Raw genomic sequence first — 15,458 nt, forward strand, 5'->3', positions numbered from 1 at the left:
CATTATCATTACTGCCCTTGATAGAATTTACCTCTTTAATTTTCTTTCTTGCCTGAAATGCCCATAAGCTTTCTTCTCTTCGAGGAAATTGGCACCTTCACTTACCAGTTACAAGATCATGATTCATTTCAAGGAAAACCAGCGCTACTGCAGTTCCGCTTTCTGAAGCTCCGAGTTAGGGCACACTCCCTTTGTAACGTGGCATTCTGGTTTCCTTTCTTATCTCAACAGCTCCAGGAGCTCAGCCAAAGAGACCTCTGCTACTTGACCTTGGCCCCTACACGATTAGCATTTCCAAGATTCCAGGAAATATTTTTTCTAGATTTTTGTTGAAATGGTCAAAAACAACATGCAGATAGAGAAAGGGGGACATTGTATTGTGAAAAAGAGAAAATTTCGTGAAGCTTTACATATTGCAATGAAGATTTCCCACGTGCTGAAATTTATGAGTTACACTGACATTTCTTATTGTCTTCTGGAGATTCTCATTTCGAGCTTCTACAGGGGGAATATCACTTGTAGTTACTGACAGCAATGTTCAACAAGCATGTATTTATTGGACAGTGTGTTTCTACTTCCTACATCGATTTCCTGTTAAAAATTGCAAAAACTCTTTTTGATAACTGCTTTTGAATCTAGGTTTATTGCACATGCCACCTGCTTTGTACTAAGTAAAGTTTACGTTCTTTGGGTCAGGTGTGTTTCAGTTGCATGGGTAGAATCTATGTACAAATGACTTAATAAAAAAAAAAATTAAAAAAATAAATAAAAAAACAAAACAAAAACATAAAATAAAAAAAGAGAGAAAGCTATTATTGAGCTTGTCACTTAACTCAGATTTCATATTTAGTTATAAATTGGTATAAGGAGGATGGCTAGTGAGTCGAATTGTGTCATTCCTGGAAATGTGAAATGGTGGCTTGATACGAACCGTATGTTTCAGAGCCGGGGGTAGTGTACTTTGTGCTGGTTACTGCAGAAAACCACAGTGGATTCAGCCGTCCAGTATACAGAGCTGAAAGCCTACCTGGTAAGTCTTCTCTAGTATTGAAGGCTGTGGTTTTGTTACTTAGATTGGGAGAGACAGGTCAATATAAATGTAGAATTATTAAAGAATTCCTGAATAAGAACTTGTTCTATTTGTAAAACAAGAGAAAGATGGAAAGGGAGAAGAGACTTATCCTTTCTTTTAAAATAGCTTTAATGTGGGTTATTAGTATTTTGCCTGAACTTTTGGAATACTCACTGGAGTAAACCCCGTGCAAAAAAATCAAAAATGTGTATTGTCCATAAAGCTTAGGTGTCCGAGTGACTGTTGAAAAGATCACTTAACTGTGTGCTAGGGATGCACTGAAATGTGGAAAGTCCAATCGCCCTCGTTTCTAACTATCAAGTTGCATTTCCCTAATCTAGGAGGTGAATGGATCAAGATTGATGGTTTTCCCATCAAGGGTCCAGGACCATTTAATGAAACCGTCACAGGTACCACTCGCTCGTTCGTGTGAGATCCATGTCTTCACTGAAGCGACACCTCGCAAGAGGGTTGTGCTTCTGTCACACACATGTGCTCACAAACCTGTTGAATTCCCATCGCTGAACTAACACATGTGCCACACAGTCTTGGTCCATCTGTCCTGCGCCTGCTGAGCCAGGCTGCAGCCACTGTTGCTCATTGTTCACCGTTTCTTCATGTTCTCAAGTGGGGAAGTACCTGTGTCTACATCTGGGGACCTTGTCACCCTGTTAACAGGCAAATATGGTGGTTGAGATGGCAGTACTGGCCTGGTCAGGATCCTTACAGCTCTTTTGCCTGTGAATGGCAGAAATGAACGAGACTCACAAAACAGTGGATTTCACTGGCTAATATGTTGCATCATGTCTGGCTTTTTCTTACAACCTTGGGATATTTTACAAGTAGGTGTGACGTTAGATAATCTGCCTTCCATCTCTGCTCCATATTTGCGTACCTGTGTGTTTTATCATTTGGATGTTGGTGTTGTCTGGTCATATTGTTTTACTAATTGAGAGAAATGTTGATATTTCTCATGTGTTTCTTAAATATATTTAATGAAGGGTGAAAAAGGTAATGTAAAATGAGTGCAGTTATTCCAGAGCGTGGTTGAGTGATGTCCCCAAGGCAATATGATGTGGCTCTCTGTCTTATTTTCAATCTGATGTTATTGTGAAGATAAAGGTGAGTATGTGAAACCAACTATCTTACGTCTACTTTTCAGACCAGATTTGATGGGCGTAGGCAGTTTTCAAAGTCCCTACTATGTGAAAAAAGTAGAAAAACAAAACAATCAGAAAAGGAAACTGGCTTTGGGGGAGAGGTGATGTGTTCTTGTTCAAATGCACTGGACTTAAAGTGGCCATGGAGTTGAAATGTCTTGTAGGTGATTCGAGAAGAGAGAGTGGAAGTTGGAAGGGGGAAGTAAGAGCAAGGAGGGGCCTAGGGATCATGCCGTCGAGGAAGAGGTGAAGTAGGAGGTGCACCGGTGGGTGGGGGAAGAGCTGAGGCCGGCTCAAATGGTGGTGAACAGTGACAGTAAAATGATCAAGAAGTTAGCACACTCAGAAAAGTGTGCTTGTTAACCCCGGAAGGCACGCAGGTGAACAGACACACGTGAACCTTTTACCGGTGGATGTTTGTGCCTTGTGTTTGAACCTTACATTTTGTGTTTTAAATGACCATTTTGTTTTTATATTCTTCCTGGTAAAGTGTTCTGCATAATGGTAGTTTTAGAACAAGTAGTTTTTTAACTTTTTCATAAATAATTTCTTATGCTTTCTTTGATGGAAACATGTGTATGTATGTGTGTGTTTGTGACACCTTTCTCAGGGAGCAAGCAGAAATCCTGGGGCTGAGGGATCAGAGATAATCATGTTCTAGCTCTTTATTGGTTTTATGTTCTGTGAGGTTATTTAACCTCTCTGCAGAAGCCTCTGCAGGCCTTAGTGCCAAAATACTCTGCTATAATGTATGATGCTCCATCTGTCATGTATGAAAAGGGCACTAGAAGAAATTGCTGGCTGAAACCAGTTACAGCATATGATATAAAGCAGAACTTAAAAAAACTCATGAATATCCAGTATGCACAGACCAGGTTGAAATGCCCCAGGAAAAAGAAAAAAAAAAACCAACTTATGAGAAGTTATTGATAATGTATCTATACCCTTTTGTGAGGCTTGGGAAATACGCTGCTATTATTGAGAAATGGTTAAATAGATGATATTCTTCTCAAACAAAACAAGTGTTCAGAATTCCATCTCTGTTCATAAGAAGGGATTTGCCCTTAAAGCTTCATAAAGTAGCACCCGTGCCTGGCATGAGGCCCAAAGGGGTTCCTTTAGCACTCTGATGTTGGGCAGCTCATGTTCTTCCCGTGTTTTATTTTAAACCAGCAGAAAATCCATTCCTTTATGCTGCTGGAAACAATGGTTTCATTTCAAATTTCAGAAGGTTTTCTTTTAGTGGCTTAGATCTATCTCAATGGAATTATTTACCTAAAAATATAGGCCTTTAATTAGTTCGTTCATTCTGGGATAGGTCTTGGTGCCAGGGGTGCAAGATAGACAAGGGCTTACCTTAGTGAGACTTAGATTCTAATGGAAAAGAAAGACAACAAACATGTAAGCAAAAAATAATTTTTTAGTTTGCTGGGACTGCTGTAAAATACCATACACTGAGTGGTTTAAACAACCACATTTTTTTTTTTCTCATGGTTTTAGAGTCTAGAAGTCCAAAGCAAGGTTTGGTTTCTGCTGAGGCCTCTCTCCTGGTCTGCAGGTGACGCCTTCCCACTGGTCTTTCTCTGTTCTTTCTCACGGGGTCTTTTCTCTGTTCTTGTGCACACCTGCTGTCTCCTGTGTATTAATCTCTTTTCATAAGGACCCCAGTCAGAGTGGATTAGGGTCTGTCCCAATGGCTTCATTTTAACTCAATCCCTTCTTCAAAGGCCCTATCTCCAAATAAAGACACATCGGAGGTTCTGGGTTAGAAACTCAATATATGAATTTTGTGGGAACGCAATAAAGCTCATAATGTAATCAATAAAGCCATAATAATGTAATCATATATTATTCAAAAAATAAACAGCGCCATGATACACAGAATAAGCAGGCGGGGTGAGGCTTTGGGAGACCGGGAGGTCTGTGATGGTGGCACCAAGCTGAGACCACAGAGGTTGAAGCCACAGGAGGAAAAGGAGGAACATGCCAGAGGGTCCTAGGTGTTGGGCAGGACTTATGTGATCCTCAGACTGGTCATTCATCCAGGCACAAATACTCTTAGGACTCAGAAAATGACAGGACTGAGCAAAAATGCCACTCCAGGCTGGAAGCTTTGGCTTCCTGTCATGTAACTCATCTCGTATCTCTCAGTCTGGAGGTGGCCTTTGTCTTTAAAGTAGAACCTCTCTTGTTGGGATACGAACCCATGTCATCCTATCCAGTCACCGGGGAAGACATGTCACACATCTGTCCACTTACTGGAAGGCTATTATTTAGCTTTTTTGCAGACTCCTTTTCTGTGAGGTGTCTTAGCTTTTTCCTGCAGATGGATCTGGGTAACTGGCCCCCAGGTCAGGACAGAGACACACTGGGGCTTGGGACGCAGACACATTCCAACTCTGCTACCAACCAGTCAAGGGCTCTCGACTGGGCTGAGAGCTTTCACTAAACTCTTCATCTGGAAAACAGTGTTAGTTTTGGTTTATTTCAGCTCTGCCTGTCATTGTATCTATTTAATAATTTTTAGGGTTTTCTAAAAATTTAGTCTTTTGTCTCAAGCTCTGGACTCTAAAGTAGGACTAAAATCGAAGTCTGGTTTGTGTCTTTTATTTTGTTTATGTTATAGTTGGTGAAGCTTGCTCATTGTTTGGACAGTTAAAATAGCAGCTTGGACTCAAGTTCAGCACTGGGCTCACAGTTGCCCCTCGGCATTTGCAGCCAATGCTGGCGTGATACTCACCTGTGCTCTCACTGTTCCTTTCTTCTTACAGCCACCCCCCGACCTCCAGGTTGCTCCTTAGGTCCAGTAGCAGGTGGCACTTGGCATGTAGTGTCTCTCCACTCCAGACATCCATGACGACAGCCCATTGGATGTTCTCACCTCCTGGTTTTTAACTGCCAGCTCCTCTCATAGAGTGGGAGTTAGAGACACAGCTGCTCCCTTCCCAAATCTGGGATCCTGGGATTCCCTGTTTGATGACTATCATTTCCCTCTTTCAATGCTCTCGGGCCATAAGCTTGCTCTCAGGCCTTTTCAGGCTTTGGACCTGTACACCCTGTCCAGTTGCAAGGTCCACCCAGCCCCTGCTTGCTGCTTCTTCATCTGGACCCCATCATCCCGACTACACTCCTGCAGGCCAGCCCCATCTTTGAGCTGCCTCTCTGGCCTGCTCGGTGCCCTGTCACCCCCGCCCCCAACGTGTTGGAACCGAGCTGATCTGAAATATTAAAACTCACCAGAGTGGGTTTTCTCACTTATCCGGGTCTTCCATGCTGCCTGGTGATCATTCTGTTAGTACTGACTCAGTTTCCTTTCTCCCTCCCACGATGGCCAGTCCAAGGTGTTTCCACGTGCTGCAGCTCCTTTCTTGGCCTGGATTCCCCTCACTTCTAGCAAGTGACCTTGCTTCCTTCTTCTCTGCAGAGAGGAAGTTTCACTGTCATCCCTCGTCTTCCTTCTCCTGACTTCTAAACGTCACTGCTCCCTTTCCTCTCCCAGGCTGTGGTGGAAGGCTGTTGTCAGCTTCTCTTTAAGGCTGAGCCATATATATGAGCATCTTTTTTTTTTTTTTTTTTTTTTATGATGTGAAATATTTCTTAAAATGCATAAGAAACAAAATGTACAAGAAAAGATTAAAAACAAGTACATTAAGTACTTCTTTTTATATATGAGCATCTTTGAAAGAAGGATTGAACCATAGGGAGGTCTGGGGTCTGATTCATCTTTGGACCCCTCCCAGTGCCTGGCTAAAAAGTTGACACCTGCTGTCGACCAAATAATTTGACCCTAAAACAATGAAACTGCAAACTCATGAAAAACCAGAGTTTAGCATCTTTACTTTCTTACCTTGCACTCCTTTCATGGGAAATACCTCCAGGTTTTGAGACACGGATGCCTAAAGCATGCATTTTGGTCTTTTCTATCAGTATTTTATCAAAACAAGCACAAATTTTCAGGTATATTTTCTAGTCAGTTTGTTTATTTAAGTACGTTTGATATGGAAGTTAAAAACTCTAAGCCTACTGTCTTGAGATGGCTCTTCCCCTAATCTGTTGACTTAAGAGCATAATTCACCCACCAAACTGTGGTCTCACCACTGCTCATCTCCAAACGCCTGGCTGGGTCCCGGGCTCAGGCCACCACTGGCACACAGGCGGCAGAAGCCCCTGTCTTCTCAGCACCTGGGACTTCTCAGCTGGGAAATGATAAGGCTTAACTAGAAGGTTCTGCATCCCTTTCTAAGAACTTTCTTTGGTTCTAAAGTTCTTTAGAAGGTTCTAAGGTTCCTTTCAGCTTTGAAAATTCTTGTATGTATGATGCAAAGTGGACCGACTCTGCCACTTCTAATGAATGATGCTAAGGGTCGTGAGCAGTTGGAGACCATTTATATTGAGGACAAATGACGGTTTTCCACTTGCTGTACCGACTTTGAATGTTTTAGGTCTGCACATCCAAAACTTGTATTAGTGAAGAAAGAAACACTGAATTGTAATTTCTGTGTTTTGAACCTGAACACACAGAAGGTGCACAGAATTAAGAATCATGTCCAGTGATATTCTGGGAAGTACCTCTCCAAATGGCCCCTTGTCAGGGTGCCCTCCCCTCCTCTCTTTGCAATAGCAAGAATCCTGCCAAATGAGTCAACAGAGTTGGCCACGTTTGGTTATTTAAACTGACTTGTGTCATTGGCAGGCTGGGTTAAAAGTGTCAGCATCGTAAACTAACAGGCAAATCAGGGCCCGTAGTACTGCAGTCATATGGGGGGCTGCTCTGCACCAGATTTGTGTGTAAAGTGTACCCCAATTCAAAATTATGGGATTAATTGTGAATCAAAGACTGTCTTCTTTTCACACACCAGTTTTCGAGCAAGTCTTTGGTCAGTGGGGAATTATAATAATGCCTGTGGCATTATTTTCTCATTGATTATGAATTTCATTACGTATGCAGTTTGCAGGGAAGAAGTTTCTGGTTCATGGCCTGGGCGGAGCTTTGATTTCCTCATCTTTGTATCTGAAGAGCCCGGGACAGTTGCACAGTAGGGGCTCGGGGCCGCACCGTGGCAGAGGAGTGGCATTAACAAGGGCTCTGAGGGATGCTGAGGTGCCTAAGAGGATCAGGGTCACCTTGTCTAGTTCAGCATGATTCTTCTAGGGGCAGGGTCCTGGTATGCCAGTTTGCTGGCCACATGATGGCTCTGCCATTAATCAGAGGTGTGCTGGCTCTGCCATTAATCAGAGGTCCCATTTCTTGCCTTTTCCTACTTTGAGGGGCTGGGGAAAGACAAAGGTTTGGGGTTGGAATTCCTCAGGCTGGCTGGTCCGTGACAACGAGGGGCTTGCACAGACAGATCTGAAGGCACAAGGCCTGTGACCGGCACCTGCATCCGGGGGCTCAGCTCTCTTTATCCCAGTGCTCGTTTCAAAGCCACCTCTCATGAGGGCATGTGGTTAGACTTCACCAATCGTACAGCTGTTCTTGAGTAATAAAGAAGTGGTAAGCAGTTTGTGTGTGGAGCTGTTTGACTTCATTTAGCCAGAAGTCCTTGGGAGGGTTGAAAGCCTCAGGGCTTCCAACCCTTCCCCAACAATGCCAGGGAAGGGGGTGATCTCGCTGATGGGAATAGGTGACAGTGTGAGCAGCCTTCTCCTACAGTGGGACTGAAACCAACATTTTGTGGTATGTCAGGGCAGTTTTCTTCTAACCCATGTGTCCCTGAAAGGCCCTCTCTTAGGAGGTCAGATGAGTGCTTGTCTCAGAGGCAGGTGAACGGCCACTCCCAGCATGAGGTCTGGGTCTCTGGGGAGCTGGAGAGATGGGCCGTCTCCGCCTGCCTGACCTCACAGGAGGTATTTGCTGACTTGTTTTCCCCTCCTGGAAGAACCTGCAGCAGTTTATTAGAACTGCATATTTTGGAGCCCAGATGCCACTTTCTGACTGATACCCACCTCAGGCTTTTCTTTGAATGTCTGTGAGAAAAAGAGGGCAGGCTGGGCAGTGCCTGTGGCTCAAAGGAGTAGGGCGCTGGCCCCATATACCGGAGGTGGCGGGTTCAAACCCAGCCCCAGCCAAAAAACTGCAAAAAAGGGTGGGGGTGGGGGGTTGGCAGGCCTGGGAGTGTGACACCTTCGAAGAGGGATACAGCTTCTCCTGTAGAATCCTCATCAATTCATGTTACCTTTTATTTTAAAACAAGCACACCCACCAAAATATTATGGAGTAGTCTACAAAATTCCATGGCAATTTTGAGATAAAAATTAAGATTGCTGTGCTTCTGGAATGGTGTTCATTCTCTTTACTATTAGGTAAACTTGACTAAAAATCTGAGGAAAACTTTGTTAGGTGCTAACAAGACCCAGCACATGTTCTGTGAAACAGACAAAGAAAACTGGTGGAGACCAAGTGGTCCCTGGATGGCATGAAGGATTTGTTCCCTATTCAAGACAGTCCTGCTGGATTCCGAGTACCATGCCTGGCCACACACATGCTGGCAGCCCCTCTGAGGACACGTCCCTTTCTTGATTCTGTGTCCAGTAGCATGGCCTGTACATGCTTCCCCGTGTGATGATACTGGACATCATGTGGGATCTAGACAGCAGGAAGGTGGGGTCTCCGGAATACAGGATGCTGGACACTTGCTCTGGGCAGCTGAAGTCTTGAACTGAAGACCCTTAGGTTGTTTGCTTTGTTTCAAAAGTTAGATTAAATGCGTTGTAAGGGCTCTTTGGGCTTCCACAGGCTGTAACATTACCATACTTGGCATTGATTAGCTCAGGGGAGGTCAAGGTTCTTTTTTGCCTTTTGTTTTCTTTTCTCTTTTCATGCTTTTTTTCTTTTAAGACCTTCTCTCTTTTGTCAGCCCCTGAAAACACAGTAAGGATTTGCTTACTCCAGCCAGGGGCTGAAGGGCGCTCGGCCAGCAGCTCCAAAGGGCTCGGGATATGCCCAGGTTGTGCTAATTCTCTCTGCGTTGCTCTCTGCTGCCCAGGACAAGTCGGCTGCCAGGCCCCTGGTGGGGCTGGCCAGGTCCTCGCTCTTCATTAGAGGGTCTTTCCTCTGAGCACTAGGCCCACTTGTGAGTTAAGGGGAATAGTGCAGTGAGTAGGCTCCTGATGGGACAGTTGGCTCGGACCTCCCCTGAAGATCAACCATGTCCTCGGGAGTTTGCTGACATGTCCTGTGAGGGGGTGTGCTCGAGTGTCCTGGGTGGGGTTCCTGGAGTTGCATACTGGATCCTTCACCAGAAATGCTGGGGAGACACCAAGAGGCCCTTCTCCCAGAGCTGGCTCTGCGCTCATGCCCCATGCGGCTGCAGGGGACACCAACTCTGCCACCTCTGTGACCTCTGCGAGCTCCTGGTGGGGAGAGGTGGGGAGAGCTGGGGCTGCAGGTCCGGTCCCTGCGCAGCGCTGACTGCTGTCTGGGGCTGACAATTCCCCTTACCCTTCCTGATCCTAATTTTCTGTTTATAAATCTGTCGTTAGCCGTCATTGTGAAAATGTATGCAACGTGCCTTGTACCTTGGTAGGCCCAATTAATACTGAGGATGGCAGCTCGCTGACAGACACTTTTCCGAAATAAAGACGTAAGATTCCCTTTCTCCTTCTTATTGTTAGTAGCTGGACCTGTCTGAATATTACAAAAACTCATTAAGTAAATATTTAGGAGAATTGAAGTTATTTATTGGAGAGGAAAATATGGCATCAAAGAGAGACTTCAGAGTAAGCACTGCAGATACCGGATGTGCAGAAGATGAGTTTTGTGAATCAGTTCTCAAAGGTCTCTCAGGAAGATGATGTGTCAGAACTTAACTAGGAAGGACGGGCCTGTGGCAGACGCAGGTTGGCAAGGCCTTTGCTCAGCTGGCTCACCTTGGAGATGTCAGGCACACGGGGCCTGGGCCTGGCTGCGGTCAGGGGAATCAGGTGCAGAGTGTGGCCAGTGGAGCAGACACCCACCCCATCCCAGAGGTTTCAGCTGGCCTTCACTGCCCCCAGCACATTGTCCCTCCCCTTCCTTCTTCTTCCAGACTACTGTCTCTTCCGTATCATGCGTACCTCTCAGGAGCACGCAGAGGCCTGGCATCTCACCTGGTCCTGGGGGAGGCGGGAGACTAGGGTGCGTTTTCACAGCCCTCAGGAGCTCCCCGTGCACACTGGGATCTGGCGCAGATGGCCGGACTCCCTCCCTCCCGAGTCAGTGTCCACAGCTCCACTGAGGGCTGATGTTTGGGGGTGGTGGGCAGCTGCCTGAGGTGAACACGCAGGCCTGCTCTTTCAGGCCACAGGATCAGGGCCATCTTTGTGAAGGCACCGGACAGCACTGGGGCGTCAGATTGGTAACTGGACAAACCAGACAAACCATGGCCTCATCACAGCTGTGGTGCAAATAATTCCTCATGTTCTGCTGGACAGTAAGAAGCCCTGCCAGCCAAGACTTGGACCAAGAAAAAGCGATCACCAGACAGCAGAAAGTATACATGCTTTGCACCAGAGAAGAGTGAGCCTTAGAGTAACAGATGATTGTTAAACGTCAGTGAAGGTGACGAATAATGCGTTCAGTTCGTGGTGCAAGAAAAGTCATCTGGTTAGGGACAGCCTTGTATTTGAAAAGATGTTCAATGTAAAGGGTGTTTGGCAACAAGTTCTGTCTTTTGCTCACATCTGGTTCATTGAACACTTTCCTTAGTGCCCCGTGGGCAAGGCATCGCGGTAAGCTCTGTGATACACTCGTGGCTCCCTCCCTGAAGGCGTCTGCCCACTCAGGTAGGGAATCTAATGAGTGAGAGATTTCATTTTTGTCATGGCTGCAAATCTAACTAGTATGCTTAACACAGTATGTGCTGGGGACAGCACTGAGTGCTGTGCATGGTTACGTCACAAAACCTGGTACGCTGTGCACTCTTTTATAGAAGAAGTAGAAGTTTGGGAAGAATTTGAAAAGTCACATAGCCAGTAAGTAAGAGATTTGATTCAGACTTTGACTTTAGAGCAGCAGTTCTCAACCTGTGGGTTGCGATCCCTTTGGGGGTCTCCTGCATATTAGGTATTTACATTATGATTCATAACAGTAGCAAAATTACAGTTATGAAGTAGCAACGAAAATAATTTTATGGTTGGGGGTCACCACAGCATGAGGCACTGTATTAAAGGGTCGCAGTATTAGGAAAGTTGAGAACCACTGCTTTAGAGCCTGTGTAAGCTCAGTTCAGAAGCTAACCAGTTTAATTAGCGTACAATTTTAAGTGGGCAAAACATCGTGTTGAATTTTGGATTTTTTTTCTTTGTGAAAAGAACAGATTTTGATTCCGTACAATTTAAAGCTATTTGACAATTTGCAGAGCTCATGATATAAATCAGAAATGTTCTAATCCTGTCTGGCTTCCTGGTCTTTCTTGCAATCAGACGATTGCTTCGCCCAGCTTATGTGCCAAGTGGGTGATGTATGGTTAATTGCTGCAGGCCTTCTCTCATCAGCCAGTTCTGAGTACGATTTACCCGAGTGAGCTGATCAGGAGCAATCGAGGGAATGTGTTCTGCCCGGTTTGAAATATAGTCAGCACTGGAGGATGTGAGCTCCATTACTCATGGCAGTTATGACTTTCTGTTTTCAAGATAAAAGACTTTCAGAGATTTATTAGAAAATTTCAGAAGGCTTTGGTGAGGCTATCACATACAACTTAGAGAAAACACTTAAGTAATTTAATTGCGAATGAATTTGAACCATATGGATAGTTTTCTTAACATGTACTTCAACTTAAAAGGGGATTAGCAGGCTGGCATGGTGGCTCATTCCTGGAATCCTGGCACTTTGAGAGGATTGCTTGAAGCCAGGAATTGAAGAATTCAAGACTAGCTTGAGCAACATGACAAGATGCCACCTCTAAAAATAAAAAAAAAAATTATCCAGGTGTGGTGGCACGCACTTGTCCTAGCTACCCAAGCTACTCGGGAGACTGAGGCAGGAGTGTGTGAGTTTGAGGTTGCAGTGAGCTAGGATGATGCTTCTGCATTCTGGTCTGGGTGACAGAGGGAGACCTTGTCTCAAAAACAAACAAACAAACAAAAAACCCGAAGAGGATTAGCAGACGATCTAGCAAACATTTTTGATGATATCTCTCACCTCGAGTGTTAAAGGCATTTTCAAAATACATGAAAAAAATGTGGTTGACTTTTCTAAACACAATAATTTGAAAGAGAGATTATTGTGTTTGGGGGGGATGACATTCTCACTTCACTCTGTGGTTTTCACCAAGACATGAGTTCCACGTTGTTGTCGTGAGGACATTTATCCTCTGGCAGTCTTTGGCAAGAGTCCTCACGTCCGCGTGCTGCCCACTGAGATACTGTCTAGGTCACTCTGTGTAACCCCCTACTGAGCAAGGCATGGTGTTCTCCTCTGTAGGGAGCCCCTCAGGTATAAAGCTTTTGTTTCACATCCATCAACAGAAGAGCTTGGGAGGTTGGTGGTAGGCACTTGGGGTCAGGGGGAGCTCAAATGGAAGGGGCATAGTTGAAAGGGGTCAGACTTGGAATCCCAGTGTTTGAATGCAGGTCCCTGCTTGACTCTAACCTCCATGTGACCTTGGGTCAGCTGCTTCACCTCTGTGAGCCTCAGTTTTCTCTTGGGGTTACAGAATCTACCCTGCTTATTTTAGGGCTGTGGTAAGGATAGCTGAGATAAACTATGAGAGAACACGTCACAAACAAACATTTCACAAACTGTAAAATTCCTTGTAAAACAGGCAGTGTGATGGGTGCAGTGCGGGGTTGGCCTTCCTCTTGGGCCCTGGGCGTTGTGGATAGACAGTAAAGTCTGGAAGGGGGAAGACCAGACAGTCCCAGCGGGCAGCTGTTGTCCCTTTGGGCTGTGTGGCTGACGTTTAGTGGGCCTGGTGTGTGTCAGCTGTCACCAGGGCTGGCACCTCAGGTGACAAACTTGTGCCATCTATGACCAGCTTCTTGTCCTAAGAACTTCCTTCCCCTCAGAGATCCCATCACTTCAAAAAATTGCAATGGTCTTTTTTATTATTACCCCTTTTCTCGCTATTTTATTGTTGAGTGTCAGGGGTTGTCAAGTCTGAAGCTGTCTTGGAGCAGAGACCTGTAACTCTCCCCAAGGCCTGTGGTGACAGTAACATCTCTAAGGTGCATGGCCAGGAAGCTTTCCAGACTGGCACAGGACTCCAGGGCAGAGAATGCTATCTCTGTTCAATCATTTATTTTTTAATTGACTCAAGAAGGCCCTCCTGTGTGTTCTCAGAAGATGTGTCCATTTTACTGGGCTGTGCTATTGAATTAAAACCTTTGAAATCATGACTACTTAGCATATTGGGGAAAATGCTTGTTGACTATGACATGGGGTTCTTTAGGGAGCCTTTAGGAATGGGGTACCCAGGGACTGATTAGGTGACTACGTCTAATCTCTAAGTGGGTATTTGTTTTGGTTTGATTCAGGATGTTGGAACCAGGTGTCTGGCATTTCAGAATAACCATCTCCAGTGGCTACTTATTTCTGTGTTATTGAAGCTCATACTAATTTATGATATTAGTTTTTGTTTTTATATCTTAGCGTTGAAATCTTAGCTTAGCTGGGAATTTTGCAGTCTAATAAAATTAGTCAGAATTGATGCTAATTTTTGGAAAGGAGAAAGAATGCTTGGAAAGTAACTACCTTATGCAATTAAAGAGTGCCCCTGGGCTCAACTGGATCCTGCAGGAAGGCTAGAACGTGGTCTACTGTTAGAAGTGGGCAAGGCCATGGTCGTATGGTCCCAAACGTGTTAGGTCTTAACTTGACGTAAAAGCAAAGTATTGGCTGCCAGAATGCATTGCTGTGACAGAGTTAACAATGAGAGCTTTCTTGAGAGTAATGTGTTTAGCAAGAGGATTTCTCAAAATCAGTTAATTTAGCAAGAAGAAAACATACCCTGAGGATAGCAGTGATGGCACGCGTGACCAAGATTTGTCTGAAGGAGCAAGACTTAGAAATGGAAGAAAAATTAAGACTCCAAACAGAAATGTGGCATTTAGCTCAGTGGTTCATTGTAAAGGACAGCCCACCTTTTCCACAGTACAGAGAAAAAGCTTTCTGGAGGACAGTAAATAAAGAGCACATAATGTGTCTCTGCTGTATTTTTACACTGGCCTTTAGCTCTTCCCAGAGAATATGTGGTTTTAGCTTTAAGGGGGCAAAAGGAGATAGATGACAAGGGACCTCGTACAACACCCAAGATTTCATGCCAGCAGACTCCCAACATAGTAATAGAATGTTTTCATTCTAAATTCTGGGTATGAGATGTGGGAGGAACAGGTGGATGGAGGGTTGATACCCTTGGGAAAAAATATTTTTCCTAGAATGAGTTGCCAAAAATGGGTAATTGTTGAACTCAGAGTTTGAAGAGACTTCTTATACTTAATAGAATTGTAAAACCTCAATGGTACACTGTCTAATGGCCTCTCTGTCACGTCCTCTTAAGAAAAGGAAGTGCCCAACAAGCCCTTGCGTGTGCGTGTCCGGTCGTCGGACGACAGGCTGTCTGTTGCGTGGAAGGCTCCACGTCTGTCTGGAGCCAAGAGTCCACGCAGATCTCAGGGTTTCCTCCTGGGCTATGGAGAAAGCGGCCGGAAGATGAATTATGTTCCACTGACCAGAGACGAGCGGACACATGAAATTAAAAAGCTAGGTGAGTTTAATATTCATTGGCATTCAGTGTTTAGATGATTTGTGATCACTTCAGTCTTTGGAAGCTCATTCATGATACAACATTACACAGTAGAATCCTGTAAATTGACCTTCCCCCCACCCCCCACCCCCAGAGCTGTAACAACTGGTCAACATAAGGAACTAGGCCTACTGTTCTGATATTGTACACATGGTGCACGTCTGGTCTATGAAAATTAGGTCAACTTAAGGAGGTGGTCAGTGTAGGGAGGTGGTTAGCTATGGAGGTTCTACTATACATAAGTTGTATTGTCTGTTTCCTAGAAATTACTTGAGAGGGGGCTGATGCTTTTGCCATCTTGGCTCTGTCCTTGTTGTTTGTTCTTTGAAGTGTTGTCTTTGAATCCTAGGACAAGGGACCTCAGGTCCTATGGAGGTGGGTCACTGTGGCAGCCGAGTGTAACTGCAACTCAGGCCATCCCCCCTTTTCGCACCCCCTTATTGGGTAAAGGAAGCACTGGCTATGGGTCGCAGAGGGAGATTGCTGTGACTGGGAGAGGTTATG

The 15,458-nt window shown here is 44.9% G+C and overlaps 1 protein-coding gene across 2 annotated transcripts in view; it reads left to right on the plus strand.

The window, feature by feature from the left end:
* Window positions 1–15,458, plus strand: part of FNDC1 (fibronectin type III domain containing 1) — an 87,650-nt gene that overhangs the window by 25,479 nt on the left and 46,713 nt on the right. Inside the window, exons 3-5 of one of the 2 annotated variants that reach the window (XM_053592337.1) lie at window positions 944–1,030; window positions 1,414–1,482; window positions 14,709–14,915. In XM_053592337.1, the coding sequence (XP_053448312.1) occupies window positions 944–1,030; window positions 1,414–1,482; window positions 14,709–14,915 (363 nt within the window). The remainder of the gene's footprint in view (window positions 1–943; window positions 1,031–1,413; window positions 1,483–14,708; window positions 14,916–15,458) is intronic. The other variant, XM_053592338.1, reaches the window with a different exon arrangement.

This window comes from Nycticebus coucang, chromosome 5 (genome assembly GCF_027406575.1).
Source record: "Nycticebus coucang isolate mNycCou1 chromosome 5, mNycCou1.pri, whole genome shotgun sequence".
Taxonomy (NCBI): Eukaryota; Metazoa; Chordata; class Mammalia; order Primates; family Lorisidae; genus Nycticebus; species Nycticebus coucang.